This window comes from Amblyomma maculatum, chromosome 1, assembly GCF_055883805.1.
Source record: "Amblyomma maculatum isolate TAMU_Amacu chromosome 1, ASM5588380v1, whole genome shotgun sequence".
Classification (NCBI taxonomy): Eukaryota; Metazoa; Arthropoda; class Arachnida; order Ixodida; family Ixodidae; genus Amblyomma; species Amblyomma maculatum.
This window is the reverse complement of record NC_139344.1, coordinates 186,126,147-186,146,416: the sequence shown is the minus strand read 5'-3', so window position 1 is coordinate 186,146,416 and position 20,270 is coordinate 186,126,147. Positions and strand designations below refer to the sequence as shown.

General features: G+C 44.6%; 1 protein-coding gene across 3 annotated transcripts in view; it reads right to left on the bottom strand.

Moving 5' to 3' along the window:
• LOC146205123 (uncharacterized) overlaps positions 1-20,270 on the bottom strand; it is a 168,637-nt gene that overhangs the window by 65,360 nt on the left and 83,007 nt on the right. For all 3 annotated transcript variants that reach the window (XM_084589816.1, XM_084589818.1, XM_084589817.1), the window contains exons 16-20: positions 17,761-18,004; positions 17,525-17,668; positions 14,533-14,729; positions 5,418-5,570; positions 3,216-3,465 (exon numbers count right to left, since the gene is read on the bottom strand). In XM_084589816.1, coding sequence (XP_084445942.1) covers positions 3,216-3,465; positions 5,418-5,570; positions 14,533-14,729; positions 17,525-17,668; positions 17,761-18,004 — 988 coding nt within the window. The remainder of the gene's footprint in view (positions 1-3,215; positions 3,466-5,417; positions 5,571-14,532; positions 14,730-17,524; positions 17,669-17,760; positions 18,005-20,270) is intronic.

Here is a 20,270-nt window from a genome sequence, read left to right as displayed (position 1 = left end):
AGGATAAAACACAAAAACAAGAATATGGTGTCTACATATCTTTAAGTGGAAGAAGAGCAGTTTCCCAATAAATAACAATAATAAGGAATGCAGCAATAAAGTGCTTGCCAAAAGCACGCAGTGTGAATAAACAAAAATTCTCCATCAATAGAAAAGAGTCATGGCGAGGACACGTGTGGTGGTGCTGATGCCATAAAAATTGCCAATATTTTCATGGTAACACATCAGATCTGACAACACCTAAATGTGCTGAAGACACACTCGCAAAGGAGCAAAGAAACTCTTCTGCATGCTGCCGATCTTTCTTAGAATTTATGGCAGCAATTCAGAATGGCATCAGTTTCATGAAAATTGGGAACAGCTGTTTTAGAGTCAGTCTTGAAGAAATGAGAGCCAATAACAACAAAGCAACAACAACAAAAAACAGCTGAAAAGACTAATGTTTTTGCTCATATTAACTAGCGTAACTGATTTCATGGCTGCCCTCTCTGCATGCAGATATTTTCCACCATAATGGACACTCACTATGATGATCCTGGCTCCATTCCAAATGATATATGGAGCTGTCTACACATGTATGCAACTCAACTAAGTACAGTTACCAAATGATGCCAAGGTCGTCACCGCAGTCTTGTTATGTGACCACCGTAACTCAACAGCGCCACACCATAACAACACCAGCAGATGCCACATTTCTGCTTAAAGAGGTTTCTATGCTACAGAATAAAAACGGGAAAGCAGGCAGATGTTTAGCTCCAAGCCATTAGGAAAAGCCTCTGTTTTGTTAATAGACTAGGCTAAGCAGCAGCTGATAAACCATGCAAAGAACCTGCAGCAACACATTAGGCTATAGACAAGAGCCAAGGAAAGAAAAATAATTGATGCCCATACCTTATACCCTCACCCCCGCCTTTCAACCATGAATGAGGCTTGGTAATTCGACACCTGTTATTTGGAAAATTAGGATAATCTGAACTAGGGACGCGGTCCCAGCTTGATGCCCATGTAAGTCTACAGTGCCGGACAATAATTTAAACAATGGGTGGGGTCACTCCGGTTAATTGGGTAGGGGATCATATCGAAGTATGAACCATAGCCAATAGTCATCAAAATAGATCTCCCTGAACCTTAGTTTAATAGTAAAGTAGTGCCCACACACTCCAAGCGCACTTCCAGTACACTGAAATTAGAAAAGATGCGCACTGGACATGCACAGTTCCACTGAATTAAGACGCTTCATCGCGATGCTTCACTAAGTTAACTGTGCAGTGAAGTGTCCTCAAAACACGACGGGGCTATTTTGAGTTAATCGCATAGCGCAAATAGTAGCTAACTGAGGCGATTTTGGAGCCCTTCAGCATTCCTGGCAGTGTGCAGGAAAAACCGCCGTTTTCACTTGGATTTCACATAAAGTGCAGACAGGCATCATAGAGGCTTTATTACATAAAATTACTGGGATGCACACAGTTTTGGGCAGTCTTTTAAGGCTCATTTGATAATGTGAATTTCTGGTTAATTTCCGGGGTTAAGAACATTATTTTCAGTCCATTGAAGGCCAAATTATTGCTTGCGCACTGCTTGCCCTGTGTCTTTCTTTTTCCTTTGTCCTGTTAAAATACGCTGATTTTGAATATGAACTACAGCAGTGTCATGTTTCAAAAGTGAAAACAGTGGCAACTGCTGTATTCGCCACGCAGATGCTTCATCGGCGCTGAAACATGGCGCGATGTATCAACCACAGTCGCTTCTCATGATCGTAGACATTCCTCTCACGTCAGTTTGTATAACTATACAGTCATGAAACGTGCAGGGTATAGCCAAATTTCAGGGAATTCATCACTAAGATACAGTCGGCGCCGCGAGTTCGTTACATCAAGGCCAACCGCCCAACATGCTCATTACATGCAGTTTTCAAATACATACAATTCAATGGGGGGAATTAAAAATTTTCTAACATAGAGGAATTCACTACATGGAGGTTCATTAAATAGAGGTTTAACTGTACTAATAGTTCAAAGCTTCTAGTTAAAAGGAAAGAGGTGCGTTTTATTATATTTATGATAGTAGTTCACCCACCAAAATATAAAAAAAGAAAAACTAAAAATTAGGCTTTTTGTTGCAAATATTGAATTTAGCTGTTTCGAGCATGTCTTGAGTCCTCCTGTTGCAGGTTTTAGATTTTTGAGCTTGCAATATAGATTACCATTTCCAGGTGTAATGTGTGAACAGCTCGTTCTTTTATTTCTGGCACAATTAGTTTGCACTTGTGTTGTGCTTAGCGGGGAAGAGAATTTGCAGCCATCCTGCTGCTGGCAATGGCGAACCAGGATCGCTTCTTTCTGGATGCTTTGCCCCCTTACAGCAGTGCACTGAGGAGAAGCCGGTGCGGTAGCTGACTGTCACTATGCTATGTGCTGCATTCCCAAGACACGGGTAGCTATATTGTAAGCCATAGTTGTTATTGAATGCTTTGCCCCCATGGCCCCTAGGGCACAGCAAAGCTGCTGCTTTGCTCCAAGCCGCCATGGCGGCTAAGCGCCTCTGCATGTTGCATGCCCCCAGGTTCAGACCGCTCGTAAGTTACCACATGTGCAGTTGATCGTTGAACATATTAAATGGGAGGAAAATGGTACAACTCTGGAATATTTTTACTTCCCGAGATTTAAACTCTCTTTACCATGCTACTGGGCTTTGACCGCCGGTGATAATCAAATTTGAAATTAAAATTTAGTGCCACTTGCACTATCGGCGCTATCGGCTGTTTGAAACTACATGATGTCCAAACGAGGACCAAGGCTCTCTATACATAGTTTTAATCTTCACTGTTGTGGCTCCTCCTACCCAAAATATTTCTTGAGCTTTTCTTCCTCTGGCCATGTTTTTACTTCCTCTAGAGCCTATTCTGTTGCTGCAACATTCTCAAACACATTTTTTCTGCATCAAGTTTTGCAAAAATCAATTTTTTTCCCGTTTACCACCGCTAAGATATCACTATTACAGTTTGTTCTCCAATTCATGTTATTTGCTGCACTGTTCTCACTCTCATTGCACCAGGACAAGGGAAATAAAAATGGGTACACAACATCTATTACTAAGACAGTTTCATTTCATCCTTTACGTTACCTTTAACAGTCAGGATCTCTTCCTGAAGCTAACATTAGCCATTATAATTTTGCACACGTAGCAAGGGTGTTAATTGCACAGTCTTATCTCACCTGCAGTTGATCCATATGGTGTATCCCAGTGCTGCAGAATCCAGGCATAAAAGTGTGAAGCACTCATCACTCTAGTAACTACTATGAGGACCTCGCCCTCAGAAGGCAAGCCAGACCAGACTGATGAATGGTCTACTGCAGGTAGTATTTGATGTCGGTAAGGACACTTGTTTTCACTCGCCAGACTTTCACAGTGCCCAAAGCTCTTGAGGTTTGTACATAATGCCACCTTGGCATTTGTTGACGTTTCCTGAAATCATGAGGTCAAGTCAGTGTGTGCCACAAGCTGCAGGCAGTTCAACTACTATATGCCCTTAGTCCCTAAAGTAACACAAAAAATAATAAAATTTTTAATAACTAGTGCAATAGCATGCAGGTACTCGTATTGCAGTCTTTATTCTAGATATTTACTACTTGAGATTTCTTTTATTTAGGTGTGGGCGAATATTCGAAATTGCAAATATGAACTGAACCTGTTTGTTACTCAATTAGTATTTGTATTAAAAAAACTGATATCCGATACTCCGAATATTAAAAAAGTATCGTATATACCGAAAATTTTCAAATTCACCACTGCAGCTTCGCTCGCACTGCGCGCTTCACTGCAATGTCTGAACGCCGCGGGCTGTGCAGTGAAGCATCCTCAAAACGCAAAGGGGCCGTTTTAAGGCGCCGACAGTGTGCACAAAGCAAAGCACTTGACAATATTTCAATCTTCAGTTGCATTTCAGTTTTCATCAGATAAGATTACTGTAATTTCGGCAGTTTTTTCAGCTCTATTTTATTTGATAACACTAGCTTTTAGTTATTTTAGACACTTTTTCTAATCTCTTGAAGGCCAAAATTAACGAGAGTTTGCCGTATTCAGCAGCAATATGGCATCTCCACCCAGCATAATGCAAGTCTTTCCTGTAAAAAAGCTGGCACGTATATGGAATCCTATATAAAACTTGTACTGCAGAGTTCTATGCAATTTTAGATTAATTTCATTTGCATATACCATGTGAATTCTGAAATAAACAAGATGAACAGTGTTTGGTATTATTTAATTTTCTACTCTTTTTTTCACTGTTATAACATATTCAATTTGATATTCAAAGGCATTTTTTTCCCATATTCACACTCGATTCGTATTTGAAAATTCGAATATCAACACACCCCTACTTTGAATTAAGAAATTAAATGCCACTAAAGTCAAACAATATTCATCAAGGAAGGCTCTCGTTTTTCTTACCTCTTTCTATTTTTATACATTATTTGTAAAATACATAATTTCATGCAAATAGCACGATCTTCTGCCAAAGGTGAACAGCTAAATTACGGAACTTTTCCAGTAGGACTATGTAATTATCTGCGCCTATCATAGTGCTGCTGTCAAGCATAAGGAGGCTGCGGCTTTTTCAAGATGCGTCTCTCAGCTTTTCCTACAGCTCCTCTGTGTTTTAGCGAGGCAAAAATAAATTTGGAAGAAAATTGAGAAACTGAAAAAAAGTAATTTCCAGTGAAAGGAGTAATACTGCCTAAATATCACAGTACAAAGCACCTAATAACATATCCAAACAAATCAACACCATATTAAGCAATGTTATAAATAAAACATTACACTAGTGAAGCCACTGATAAAGAAAAATTGAGATAATGAAAAGCAGGCAGGCATTTGCCAATAACAAGTAACAATGCGCCAAGTTCATAAACATAAATGTGACTGCAACACTTCACACGGACACCACTGCAATATTTGCTATAGTTTGCACTCGCCGACATCTGCATGCAGGTCACAAATTTGTGTTCTCAACAATTCGAATGCACTGGCTGAAAAGTGCCTTTGGTTCAACGATTCTGAGCACAAACCAGAACGGCTGCCTAAGAAATAACATTTCAAAGAGGCATCGGCTATGAGGGATGCCACAATTGAAAGTTCTGGAATAATCCTCACTATCTAAGGTTCTGGAATGTGCTTGACAGTGCACAGCGCACACAGGTGCATTGCGTTTCTCTGCCATCAGAATGCAGTTGGGTGTCCCAACCATTGAGCCACCGCAGCAGGGACTTCAACATGGTTACAATGCCAAAGATCAATGGTAACCATTAATTAGCAAAATGCGTTTTTCATCATTAGTGTCAATACAGCAAATGAACACTATGAAAGCATTAAAAAGCTACAGCCTTTTCAAAATGCGCAATTCCACATTTTTAACTCACACTTTGCTTTTGAGCAGCAAGCAGCCTCAGTTCGTCAGGCACACTGCTGCCACATCTAGTGAGGAACTCCACAAGCTGAACTGACGGCCTTTTGTCGTTGCTTGTCAGTATCAAATGGGCAACTGGTCCTTTTGAAGGAAGAGAGGTGTTATCCTAGATCAAAAAAAAAAAAAAAAAAAGGGATCAATTTCATGGCTAACATAATGAAGCAATGTGGCAAGACAAAAACTGTCAGCAACCTGTAATAGCAAAACATACCATTGCCAATGATTGAAACAACAATAAAATAGAGTAGGCATATTAAAACTAAAACAATTTTCAGAACATTGGTTCGCCTGCTATATTGTCGATGCATTTTGAAGCCGATTAATTTGAACCACTGTTTAAACTGCAGTCCAAACCACAAAGTAACACTTTTCGACTGCTGCCAAATCAAAAGCATTGGCGTCTAGCAAAATAGGTGACACATTGAGACATCAGTACTAATATCGAAAACGCCTCACAGGCAGGAAGGGACCAATGAAAAGTAGCATATTAGAAACGAGTTAGATTAATGTAGCACAAAAAGATGAGTCTGCCATAAAAAAAAACTGGTTCAAAAGAAACACACACTGCTGCATCCACCATGAGTCCGATAAGGTTCTGCAAGGAGCCAACTGCGCAAGCGTATGCTAGTAGAATCACGCAAGCCAGAAACTATGGCCACCGCCGTAAAATACCACGTAATCGGCCCCCGCCAAGTGAGCGGCCTCCTTCATTTGTTTGTTTATTTCTTTCTGAAACTTCTGTGTTTGAGTGTGCATTGAGGATAGTTGCAGTTTTGCATGCAGTGTGCGCTTGTACACCATGCAAAAGGAGATCGTCCAGTAGCACAGGCTGAGTGGCTATGTGTGACAGGCGGGCGACACGTATCGAGTGCATCATCAGATCAAGCTGGATCCCAAAAGAGTCTGTGAATGGGAGCAGAAGTACAAAGAACTGCGTACGTGCTTGTTATCAGTGCATGCTCAGTCCCACAAAGGCAGCAGCACTAACCTCTGCAGACATGCTCCACGCGGAATGCTAAAACATCGCTTGGCTTTTTTCGTTCCCACAAATAATGCGAGGAGTCTTAAAACAAGACCGTTTGGTTGGAAAACAAGCCTCGCAGTGAGGCTGACTTAGTGTTTAGTGCCTGTCTCAAATCATTCCGCACACATCACAGGAAGCAAACTGAGTGTCTGTCCAGTGGCGCCCCAACGTTTCGCCGCCGCGAGAGAAATGTGGTGCTGCCACTGTGTGACCAAAGAGTAATGTGCGAGTCAAGGAGAACATTACAGTGGTCATGGCGAGAAAACAAGGTGCGACCCATGTGCACGGAAAGGAGAAAAACGAAACACCAGAGGGAAAAAGAGTAGCTGTTGCCCAATCTTGTGCAAGACGAGAGCAATTTATGCAAGGAGACTGGGAGGAAACGAGCGCTGCACATGAACACTTGTGTGGTGGTGGTGACAAACTTTATTAAGATGAGCCTTAGCTGTGACATCCTAGGGATGGAATGGCTCTTGGGTGCGTGTCGTGGCCGGGAGGTGACGTTTCCCGGCGACTTCCAAAGCCCAGTCCACCAGCTGCCGTTGGGCAACCGGCTCAGAACTGGACACCGCAGCCTCCCATCGCTCGAGGTTTGTGAGTTGCCATGCGGCAGGTGGAAGATGCTCAGGGCAAGAGTAAAGAATGTGAGCAAAATCCGCTTTTGGAGCACCACAGAGGGTGCATCCTGGCGTGAACAGTCCCGGGTGAACAAGGGCGAGGTAGGCAGGGGAGAGGAAAGTGCGGGATTGTAGCTGGCGCCACGTCACCTGCTGCAATTTAGTGAGAGACTTGTGTGGAGGTGGATAGGCAAGACGTTGTTCGCGGTAGTGCACAGTGATCTCGTGGTATGTGACCATACGATCTCGAGCGTCACCCCAGGCGTCGGCGGCTCCTGCTCGGCTGACGAAGCCTCGGGCAAAAGAATGAGCCGCCTCGTTACCTGGGTGGCCGGCATGGGCTGGGACCCAGAGAAGCTGAATAGGTCGGATAGGAACGGGAGATTGGCTGAGAAGCCGGAACGCGGGTTCGGAAACGCGTCCTTTCGCAAAGTTTCGGATGGCTGTCTTCGAATCAGTAAAAATGAGGGTCGCCTATGTAGTAGAGATTGCTAAGGCTACTGCCGCCTCCTCCGCTTCCGCGGAAGTGGAAGCGATGACAGTACCTGCGGTAAGAAGGATGGAGGAGTTTGACACTACAGCTAGGGCAAAGGCGGGAGAAAATGTGTAAGAGGCAGCATCGACGTAGATGGTCTCCGGCTCTGTGCCATAGTGTTTGTGTAGGCGGCAGCCCGAGCAGCACGACGAGCCACGTGATGTTCGGGGTGCATGTTCTTGGGTAGGGGGTGAATGGTAAGGAGTTCTCGTGTGTGGCGTGGGAGGGAGAAGGTGTGGGCGTAATATCCAGGGGGACGTAGACCGATAGCGTCAAGAATGTGGCGGCCGGCTAAGGTGGAGGAGAGCCGATCAAGTTGGGCAGACCGATGAGCCTCGATGAGTTCGGCGAGGGTATTGTGTATTGTGTCGCGACCTAAGCACGTGGTGCAATGTGCTGTGCCCCGCAGGGAAATCCAGTGTTGCACAGGGAAGTGCACTTGCCGTTCCACACTATAACTGGTAATTTGCTTTGCGTGGCATAAACGCTACGACTTTACACTGAATCCTATGAGAGACGGATCGGTGTCTGGCAAAAGCAATGTTATAACCGGACCTGCACTATAAGTGGTATCATTGCAAGTGGTCTCCATTGTATCAGTGTTTGACTTCATGCTCACATGACGAAGAAGTTTTTACTGAATGCTGCCATGAAGCATTGTACAGTGATGAGGTACCTCCTTACTAGAAGAATGACGCTAGTAGACAGGGCAAGGAATTGCTGGCAAAGTGCAACTAGGAGCCTCCTCGATCACCTCGCCCTGGGTGCACCCCAAAACCGGCGCAGTGCCCAGTCCACCGTAACGGTCACACCAAAAGAAAGGTAAACATTGAGGACACGATGCATCCAAAGATGCAAGAGCATGAATGTGGCGCCACCTTTCTTCTGGAGCACGCATCTCATTGTCAACAACCACACCAGTCACATGTGTTGCCGGAACTGCTGAGACCTCGCCAAGCTGTATGCTTCGCACATATTGCTGCCGAAAGCAGCAAAGCATTTCATAATCACTGGCGATGTCTGTGGAAGTTGCTACACGGCCGATTATGCCATGCAGCCTGCTTTCTACTATGCCAAATATGATGGCAACGGTTAGTTCGCTACTTCTGCTCCTCGGATATCACATATGAAGCAAATTCAGTTATTTGCACACAGTCATAGTTACTCAAAAACATATGGGCATAGGCTACCTCACCGTTGAGCTTAAAAGCAAGACATACCGTTCATAGCCGCGCCAATCAGGTTGTAGCACATGCTCCTGCTCACATGAAAATGCTTTCGAAACTGAAAATTAATCCCACATTTTACATGCCAAAGGCACATTACACGCTTCACTAGTCAAAGACTGTGCAAATTGCTATGTCAAGCATATAGCGAATTGTAAACAGATGTCCACTATGGTATCGTTGACGTGACTGACGATCAATCCGCTCAAAGAACTAGTACACTTCTGGGCATTCTTCTTTGTGTTTATGCTGCGTGAGGTCAATTATCATGTCGTCTCCGCTATCAGATGAACCTGACAGTAGCTTGATTGCAGCTACCATCCGTACTATTTTCTCTATCGCGTCAGTTTGCGTGCAGATGCCAGCACATTGAGTAGGGCCAAGCAGGGCAAAGTGGCTTCTGTGAAGTGAGCGTTCAGCAGCGCCTTGACAGAATTGTACCTTGAGAACCACTGATTTTCTGGGTGCATGACGGGGCAATGAAAAACTGACCCAGCATGGCGCGCTTCGGTGATCGAGGATAGCGGGTGCACAATGGTGCGGTTGATCGAGGATTCAAGTTGTGCATCAAGGCACCCTGGTGCGTACCAATGCGAGCATCGAGGATGCTACAGACAGGTTGTGAAATGGACACAAGAGCAACAACCTAGGCTATGAGAGTGTCAAACTTTCCATGACAGAACACTGGCTGTGAAATGCTGCCCAAAACACAGCATCCACAATGGCTGGTAACTTGTTCAGTTATGTTAGCGCTCAGTTTCTGCCCGAGCGGAAAGACAAAGCCCTAAAAATAATCATGGCTGCCAGCAAAGCTCGCATGACAAGTGCAGGTGAGGAAGTGCAAGAACGGCGTTTTCACCAAAGAAGTGGAAGCTGCATGTACAGAAAAACGAGCTGCAAATGCAGTTTGAAAAAAATTACAAAGGCTCAATGCTGCTGAATCAAACATTGAGCGAAAGCATTAGCTGCGGGTGACCGAGTGTTCTTTCTTCTTCCTCAGCCCACATATAAAACTCCGCTTTAACAAAGCCGTATGAATGTGCCTTAGTGGCCTATAGGGATAACGTGAATGCCAGGACCCTAGTAGGCTGATTCTGACATAACCGTCCCATGTGAAACGAGAGAGACAGAGAGAGAAGTTGGCAGCTCCTGCTAGCCCGTGTGTCACGTGGGGAGTGACATCATAGCGTCACGTGGGTAATATGTGGCTACCGCCGCGCTACGTCGACCGTTTTAGTTGGTAGCCCAGCTCTCACCCTAGTGTCACGTGGGGTGTGACGTCACAGCGTCACACGGGTAAGACGTGGCTACAGACGCGCTACGCTGAAGGCTCGAAACCTAGAGTAGTATTGCTTTTGCACTAAAATGCACATGTGGGCAGGCCATCGCATAGAAAAACATGAACACTGCGCTGCTTCTCCAAGTTGAGAGATAAGTGAGAGATTTGAGGAATTCGAGATGATAGCTCCTGTGGAGGGTGGGGGAGGGGGGGGGGGGGGGCATAATAATGAGACAGCCCAATGCTGTATCATTGTCTAGAATATACCGCTTATTGTGCTGAACAAGGGCGCAGAGATGGCACCGAGAGCAATGACTGCCAGCGGCTCCCGTATAGGGATGCTGCGGACTGGGAGTTTGGTTTGTGGGGCTTAACGTCAGGCTACGAGAGACGCCGTAGTGGAGGGCTCCAGAAATTTCAACCCCCTGGAACTGAAATCGTACAGCACACAGGCACCTAGCTTTTCGCCTCTATCGAAAGGCGGCCGCAGAGGCCGGGATTCGATCCTGCATCCTTTGGCACAGTAGTCAAGCTCCATACCACTGCACCACCCCAGCGGGGCCTGTGGACTGGGAATGTGCGGAAGGTTTTTTACAGCAGCTTTAGGAGTGCGCGTTTCTGCCGGGAAGTCTGCCAAGGCGTTCTCAATCCACTCTCAAGAGCCTCCTTTGGCTGTGTGCATCTTGCACCTGCCCACTTAATGCTTTTATCCAATAATGACCCCTTATGAGCTGTTCAAGTGAGTAGAGGGCACTATCAATAGTGTCATAGTCCTCTGGGTGACTGAAGAAGTTATTCAAGGAATTGAAGGTGACCTCCGAGAGCGATTCTGATGAAAGGGATACGAGAGTTTCACTACACCAAGCCTTAATCTTGTCAACAGCACGCGGGACATACATCGTACTAAGCGAACAAAGAGTTTAAGGTGGCTAGATATGAACACTCCTAAGGACCTTTAGAAAGCCAAATACATGTAATACTGCTATCACACTGGTACTTACGATCGCAATCGGCAACGACCATGATTGAAGCATTGAAGTTTCAAGCACGGTCGAGATGGACAGTGCTACACCTGCCCACTTAATTCCAATCAAAAAGTTAAGATAGCTACACAAAAGATGGTGCTACGCACACGATGAACATCGTGATTTGTTTGTAAAAGGTATAAAAACGCAAGCTTGATTAAAACTGTTCTTTTTCTGACCACAGCTTCAGCGGACGAGTAGCAATTGTGTCAACCACTGCTCACACAGGCAGGGCACCAGGTGACTAGCACACGCGGGAAGTGACAAACGTGGTCGAGCCCGCATGTTTGTTTACCACTGCCAAGCCACGTACATGGTGTCGAGAGTTTGAACATAGCTTTGCAGTTCAAATCGCGTAAACTTAGACAAAGTTATTTATTTTAATACTGTTTGTTTTATAATATATATTTTGAGTAATGTTTAGTTTTATTTGGTATATCTGAATAATGCCTGCGAACAAGGGTGGAAACAACAGCTTGACTGCTGTCGAGAAGGTAGAGCAGCATCGTGGGCGATCACAATTGAATTCGCCGTGTAGCAACGCCGGATCGGCATTGAGCTCGACTTTGATCAACTTGACCACGGTCCGAAGTGCCCATGTGACAGTGAAGAATCCACTTAGAGCACCATGAAGCAGTACTTATGTGTTATCTCAATGTTGGCTGCAGCATGCACTTCACTGAAGAGCAAACACAGAGCAATGCAGACGAACTTGAGGATTAAATTTGAAAAAAATAATATTTCGCTTCAAACAACAAGTACTCCTGATACTGTGCAATTTACTATATTTGACAGTTTTACTGGAAATACTGCTGGTGAAAAAGCAAATGTTTTGAAAATCAAGATTTTGGCTTAGATACCTTACACTTCTTGGACTCTGGAATATTTTTATTATTCTTTGCCCTCTTGACAACTTGGATGAACACTTTCGGACAAACACTTTTACTACTGGTTGAACAAACATTTTCATAAAAATTTGCAAAAAAAAAAAAAAAAGTGCTTTTTTGCATTTTTATCTGTATTTTCTATTTCAAATTTTATTTCCTAAAGAGCACAACATGTTATAATTGCAGACAAAACGTTTCATAGGCATGCACACAAATGTTTTCTTGAAAACACCAGCCAAAAGACGAAGGACAAAGAAGACGAGGCACACACGTGCCTCTTCATGTGTGTGCCTCTTCATTTTTGTCCTTAGTCTTTTGACTGGTTTTTACCAGTCATATATGTACCTACTGACCCATGAAAATATATCCGCGCAAAATGAGCTGGGATAATGTTATTAAGATAATTTGAGCAGCCACAACGTTTTCCTAAATGTCTTAGATGGCCGACCACAGTCTGGATCAGTTGGCATGGAATGACCCTCAACAGTTTCACGCCGTTACCTGAAAGTCATGCACAATCACGATTCTACTGAAGATTCAAATGACCTTTGCGGCACCTTTGATGCAAAGCACCACTGGGCAAACAATGTGTTGCTACGGTGTATATTCCCCCGGTGCCTGAACTGGGCAGGTGGCACATTAAGGCTAGTGATGAGGCACTCCATTCTGGTTTTTGCACAGCCTAGTGTAGAAGACAAGTTAGCAGTGTTGATGCACCTTGCAGTTCCAGGTAGAATATGATACGCAGGATGATCTGACCACAGTCATACAGGTTATTACCGTATTTACACAATTTTTTTCTTACTGCCACCGCCATTCATAAATGATGGCCTCCGCCTCGAACACTGCGCGGAACTAGCGCTGAATGCTTTTTGACCTGAAGAGCTCATGATGAAGCATGTAGCCAGTCGTAAAGTCAAAAGTGCAAACATGTAAACACACATGAACTCAATGCATGATCGGTGTTGGCTCTGCAATCAATACTCTGCGATAACACCGACGTTTGGGCCAGTTGGTAATGATCCATATTGAAACCCATTCGCAGCACGAATAAAACAACGACAGGTAGAAAACACGCACGACAGGACGAATGCTGCACTTCATAATAAACTTTAGTTGGAAGTGCAGCATTCGTCCTGTCGTGCGTGTTTCCTACCTGTCGTTTTATTCGTGCTGCGAATGGGTTTCAATATGAATCAATACTCCCTGGCAGTGCCACCGTTACGCGACACGACTGACGTGCAAAAAGCGACCGCCGCCGCAATCTGAAAATTGGCTCTTCCAAAACAATTGACACCCCCGCAGGTGCAGTTCGTGATGTGCAGTAAAATTTAGAAAAGAAAAATTCTCCCTGAAAAGCACGCACAGTAACTTAATTTTGCACTTGAAGCCATAGAGCAAATAAATTCCCCATATATTGTCACGTCCTAGCCAAAGGACGGAACAATGACAGCGACCGCAGGTTAGCACGGCGGCAGTAGGAACCAGTTCGACGGCGGGGATACCCAAAACACCGCAACGATCGCCCGCATCAGCGTCTTTTTTCATGGCACGCTCGCACTTCCTCTTCTTCTTCGGCTACAGTGCCTCTCTCCGAAAAGAAGCATCATCCCGATGCTAAACAAAAAATGAATTAACCGCCGCGCAGAAGCACACACGGTCTCAGAACGTTTGCTAGTGGAAGGAAGGGTTATCGGTGATCACTGGTAATACAACTTAAGCCGCACTACAGGCACAATGTCAAGACGCAAGGAATGGCGTGACGATGGTTGCGTTACACAGGGCAGTACCTCGTAATTAAGTTCACCGACACAACGGACAACTGTGTATGGCCCGAAATACCGCTTCATGAGTTTTTCTGAAAGCCCTCGACGGCGAACCAGTGTCCACACCCACACCATGTCTCCGGGACGAAAATTGACGTCACGTCTCCGGAGGTTGTAGTGATGAGCATCGGTACGCTATTGCTGTCGTATGTGGAGTCTGGCCAGTTGTAGAGCCTCCTCCACGCGTTCGCATACTAGCCGGGCATCATCAGCTGTGTTGTCTGGTGGTGCGTGAGGCAGCATAGCGTCAAGCATGGCGGTGACTTACTTGCCTTCCATGCACCAGCTGGAAGGGGGACATACGGGTTGTCTCCTGGACTGCGGTATTATAGGCGAACGTGACAATATTCCCTTTCTTGCTCTTATAAAGGGTGCCATACTTTAGTTTCGATTTTAAGTCGACCCTCTCCCTTCCGATTTTCGAATTCTAAAAAAAAGGGTCAGCTTACAATCGTGTAAATACAGTACCTCAAGGCAGAATGTACTGTGCGGGCAAAATTATGCACAGAAAAGATTCATCTGGCTGGAATTTTCTTTAAATTATCGACCACCAAGCAAGTATTACACAAGTATATTAATCAAGGTCACCTATTAAAGGTTTGTAAAGAAGATCGACTAAAAGTGTTCAAAGCAAAGGTTGAAAACTTACCATGGCTCTGAATGACTTCATATAGCCAGCCAAGCATGAGTAACGAAACCCAAAGCTTGACTTTGAATTTGATGGTATGTCATAATGGACAAGGACAGTAGCATCACGGATTCTGGTCAAGAACAGCACATTGTCTTGAACCACAAGAATCAGGCCCTGGTTTCTGGCGTAATCGCTCATCCAATCTCTTGATACTTCTGCGCATTGAAGGTGACCATTTGTTACTTCGTGCCCTCAAAACATCTATGCTCACTTTAGGCAAAAAAACACAATAAAAATTTTCTTTTGCAAAGTTTTACCACATTGCTTTCCACACCGTGATAGTGCTAGCTTTTATTGTCTAGATTTTCTAGTTTCTAGCGTTTATTTTTTTCTGCTGTGATACACAAAGAAATACTCATGACAGGTAATATCAAATTCATTAATGATATAGATATTCTTAGGGCTCTTTGAGACTCAAAGACACAGCTGGTGCAATGTTTCAGCACAAGTAGTAATTCCTATAATACAGATAGGAGGCAACTAAATGTGCGCTTCTCACTGTTGAATAGGCCCAGGCCCACACAATTTTACATCCTATATTTAACAAATGTACTATTTAGAAAATATTTCCTGATCTATCTACACATGCCATGCTAGAAAAAAACTCTTACAATCCCTATATAATAAAGTCAGAGAGACAGAGCTGCAGATTAAATGGCTTCGTAACCTCTTCTATGAAACTATGTAGAAAGCTTTAACACATACAAGCCCACTACACATAGCTACAGTAAACCCGAATTGATTTGAAGTAATAAGGACCACAGCAGGCCGCTGCTTTAAAACTATCCAGTCAAATTTACACTAAAAATGATAGAACCACAGAAACACTCAGTTTCCGAGATTTCAAACCAACCAAGTTGAAGTTATTGAGAAGTAGTACAGAATGCTGAAATAAGCACCCATCTCGCTTTTTCTTGGATTTCGAATTTTTCTAAAAGACCAGGCAAGCACCCATACAAATATGTCCCCTGTCCGGAAATAATTTGAAAGCACAGCAGACACATCAAGGATGCATTGTCGGCTATCTCCAGACTGCACCAAGTGTCCACTGATCAATATCTCCATGAACCTTATATTGCGAAGGGAAAGAGAGGTGAACATGGCAATAACTCTGACCATACACCAAAGCTCAAGGTCAAGCAAGCTTCTTAATGCGCATTCATTGTTGCTCCTTTGTCTTTGTGTCACAATTGCCAATCATTTGGATACAGTCACATCACAGATTGCTGTAGCATGGATTGCGGGCTATCAGTGCCCAAGCACTACGGCACCTTGACAATGAGTGCACACACCTGCTTTTTCCTGATTTGAGAGACTCGTTCAATGCATTCAGTGACGAAGATTAACAGTGTTTTTTTTGTTTTTTTTTAAACACCTGGTTTTTCACGTCTTCTAATGAACTGTTCCATATTTTCGTCGGGCATTTTTCATGTCTATGAAGTACTGAACCCCAACCCTGATGGCAGTCATCTTAAATTTAATTATCGGTAATCAGACTTTCACGCCTGGCCTAAGCAAGCACCTGCCCCCAATCATGATTACCTACAAATTTCAGGTGGGTGCTTGCACGGCATTTTACAGTAACACTGAGTACTAGTATACAAGCATGTGTGTTTAAGTGAAAATGCAGTGACTAGATTAGCAACATGACTCCCTTAAGCTGGCTCCATGTTTTTCACACAGAGCCGATTCATTTAAGCTAACGACCCATCACTTCACACAGCCAACTGGGCTGTTCTGCGGGCAGATGTAATGACAACTACAGGTGATCCTGTAAATGTTAAACTCGAAGAGAATAACAAAAAAGTGCAATATATTGATATTTTGATGAAATGCAATACACAGTGATAAGCTCAGCTGCAACAAAGAAGCATGCATCCATGCTACAAGCCCATTTCTTCAGCGGAGTGTTATCTACCATAACACTGGCAGTGCACCACTCGGTGGTTGCAAAGCTTGCCTACCTCATTTCAAATAGAAGCTGCAGAATATGGTGCTTTGGAACTAGTGACCACCTATCGTAAGAAATGTAAACCTGTCACCTGTATACTATGAACAATATCTCATTAAAATCAACATATCACTGAAGCTGATGGAAGCCTTTGGTCAGCTAGTTTGACAACTGCATGACAACTAGTGTACTTCTCGCAAGAGGGTGGCGTTGCACTGAAAAGAAGTATGCCAGACAAAATACAGTCGATAACTACAGCCTAAGTTCGCCTAAGTTCTCGTGGTGTGGTTGTACGGACCCTTCACGTGGCTAGCAACACTAGCAGGTTTAGGAAATGCATTCACGCAGATCTATTTACAGCTGAGGGGATTTATTTATTATTTACAGATGCAGAGACACAGCTTACTACTTGTGCCAAGCATACCATTACGAATGATTGTGGAGTGGATATGCATGCAAACATCGTAGTAAACTGTTCCCTGCGCAAGCAGTGCGATGAGTGAAAGCAAAGACAACAAAACGCCAGCAGAGCATAGCGCCCGACACTTCGGTCACGGCCCAACCGTACATATCATACGTAGTGGCGCCCGTATAGGTTTGGAATTCTGCACGTTGCACACAATGAACTCCGTCTTGGAAACTTTTCCAATAGGATTTTACTTTATTCAATTTCTCACAGAACGGGACTCCAATAAATGAACAATAGTGCCATACTTCTGCATGGGATTTTAAAGGAAGTGTTTGATATACCTAGACGACATATCTGAGCTTCACTGTGCTTTGTATTTGTACTGGATGAACTGATTAAGTATCTGACATCAAATGCACTTTAAAATAATATAATTTTTGTCCAACACTTGTAGGAAGTAAACCAAGTGTGCTTGCAGAAACATTTGACATAAATGGATATGTTTTATGGCACGGAATCATTTTAGTTACTAAAATCTAAATTCTATATCTGAAAGCCAGTCAAAGATTTCGAAAGCCCTCATGACTTACCTGAAACTTTAGCCATGGGAAGTTCATCATGGATCAGCAGGGAATGTATACTTGCCGATGAGAGGAAACGATTCACATCAATGGCAGTTTCTTTCTTAGAGGTGCATATGACCACCTTTTGGCACTGGCTACCTTGCAAAATATCTGTTTAAAATATAAAACGAAGGTTGATCTTTTTATTTAAATGTCACATGCATTTGAAAGAGCCAATACCTTTTTCAAAAGACAACACTCACCAAGCAGCACATCACTGTGCCTATGGGGCTCAGCAAAATGTGTGATTGTCTGCACCTGCGCGTATACGGCAGCCTCAAAAAAAGATGAAAAGAAGACTAAGGGGGTCCTGTCTGCAAGTATCTTGTATAGAAACAAGTCCAGGCCCTTCGTCCACGTAGTTGAGCAAACTATAAGTTGCTCAAAGCGGATGTCTGAGTTACGATAATCCTGAGATCTCCAGAATTCAGTCAGCACTTTTGCAATCTGTAGAAAAAAAAAAAAACAGTAGAAATGCTGAAAAAAAAATCAGCTGCTCTTTTTTTTTGACAAGGTGGACACTTGAGGACTAAAGTAAGGATAGCAAATTCGGACCTCGGAAGAAATGTTTAAATCACAGCAAAAGTTTGCATCACAGCAATATTATTTAATGAGCACCTGGAATATGGTTGTGTGCACATAGGAGATGAAAGTAATGCAAAACATGATCATTTACAGATTCGCAAATGCTTAGTTTCGGGCACACTTTTTGGCAGCCATGGCTGCCCTTTTTGCAGTGCAGCGCCATAACAGTGGCCATCATCATCATCATCAGCCTGACTATACCCACTGCAGAGCGAAGGCCACTCCCATATTTCTCTGGTTTTGTGCTAGCTGAATCCATTTGACCCCTGCGAACTTAACCTCATCCGCCCACCTAACTTTCTGCCGCCCCCTGCTACGCTTTCCTTCCCTTGGAATCCAGTTTGTTACCCTAAGCGACCATTGGTTATCCTCTCTTCATATAAAGCATAACAGTGGTGCCTTGTTACAAATGGCCCCTTTAAATTATGGACCCGTGTGGTGAAGCATCCCCGAAGAGTAGAGGAAGCACGTACCATACTTACTCTCATAATGCTCTCACTCGCGTAATGCTCGCACACCCAACATTGGGCGTCAAAAATTTGAATTTTTTTTTCCCTCGTATAATCATCACACCACCAATATTACCACCGCGAGAGTCGCCTGCTGGTAGTAACAAGCGCCATCTTTGAAGGGCTACTGAACCTAGCTGGCCTCGTGTGCACGCGCTACCAGGCAGCGAGTAGATCATCATCATCATCATCATCATTGGTTATGCTCTTTTTTTTTTTTTTTTAGTGCCTAGCACTACTAGCCGCAATCACGGATTTCACCGGGGTCTGTCCAAAGCTGCTCGCTGTGGGTCGCTGTGCCGGCGGGAGGCCGAGGGGCACTTGTCGGCAAGTGGTGGAAAAGCGTCGAGTTCTTGTATCTTGTTGTGTGCGGCAAGCTTGAAGACTGTGCAGCACAGTTTGATGGGGAGGTGTTGGGCTCGACTTGCCTGGAGTTTGGACAGTTGTTGCCAAACCGACTGAATTATGGGAAGAGCGGCCGGTTGCTGCAGGACAGAGTGTGTGTGCGTGTTTACAAGCCGGCCTCCCTTTCGCAGAAGTGTCTCGGTCGCGTATGTGTTCCGGTTCGGCGCTAACTGCTCTGTCTCTCGGTTTAAGGGGAAAGGGTACGGAGGCCATAAATCTCCGAAACGCGGCGAAACACGGGCTGTGGAGAATGTGCGGCAGAGGGAGCTGCTTTCAGTGCCTTCTCCGGAAGATGCCTGGACATACGTCCCTTTGAAACCGCCACCCGGGTGCAACCGACCAAGGGTAGCGACCGGAATGTTTGGGCCTTAGGTTTGTGTGTTTTGGAAGTGCAACCACTGGCGCTGTTTGTCTTAGTGACTGCTGGCCACCTCTTGCTTGAGCTGAGGGAAGATTTTGGAGAGAGTGTAAATCGCTGAGGGGAGGCGCTGCGATCGTCATGGAGGACAGACGTACTCATATTAGCTCCGTCGCTAATTTCCGCTTTCGCAGTGCTAATTAGTTTGGATCGAGAAGTTTTTAATACCACCGTGTTGGTGAAGGTATCCGCCATCATCAGATACCTGACTTTTATCAAAGGTGCGTCATTTTCGAATTAGTAGACTTCCTGATTCACCGCCAAGAGGAGACGCTAGGCCGAAGCGAATTCAGGGCTCGCTAGGCCTAGCTGGCCGTACTTCAGTCACAACATGGAGGATTCTGCCGCCACTTCGGTGCATAACATCCAGGTTTCCCCGATGAGCGTACAAGTAGCAGGACAAGAAACACCCCCGAGGAATTTCAACGCTCGCCCGGATGGCTGCACATCGGCGGGCACAGGAGCCGACCACGCCTGCAAGGAACGCCGGGTGAGTCTACTTTTCAACCTGATACACCGAGCTCCCAGAAAAACCCTAAATTCATCAAGAGCGTTAGGGCCGCAGTTATTTGGGCTGCTCGCATGCCCGCCATGCAAGCAGAAGAAATTAAGATCGTCCTGCGTCCCCGCGGAGGGCTCGATATTTACAAGGCAGGAATTACATGCGTCACTACTGCCATCATGGTGGCAGCAGGAATTGAGGTGCCAGATCGAGCTGAGGATACGGCGTGTCCCAATGCGCAGCAGAACATTATGGTGATCAGCACTCCGAGCGAAGAGCGGGCGGAAAAGTATG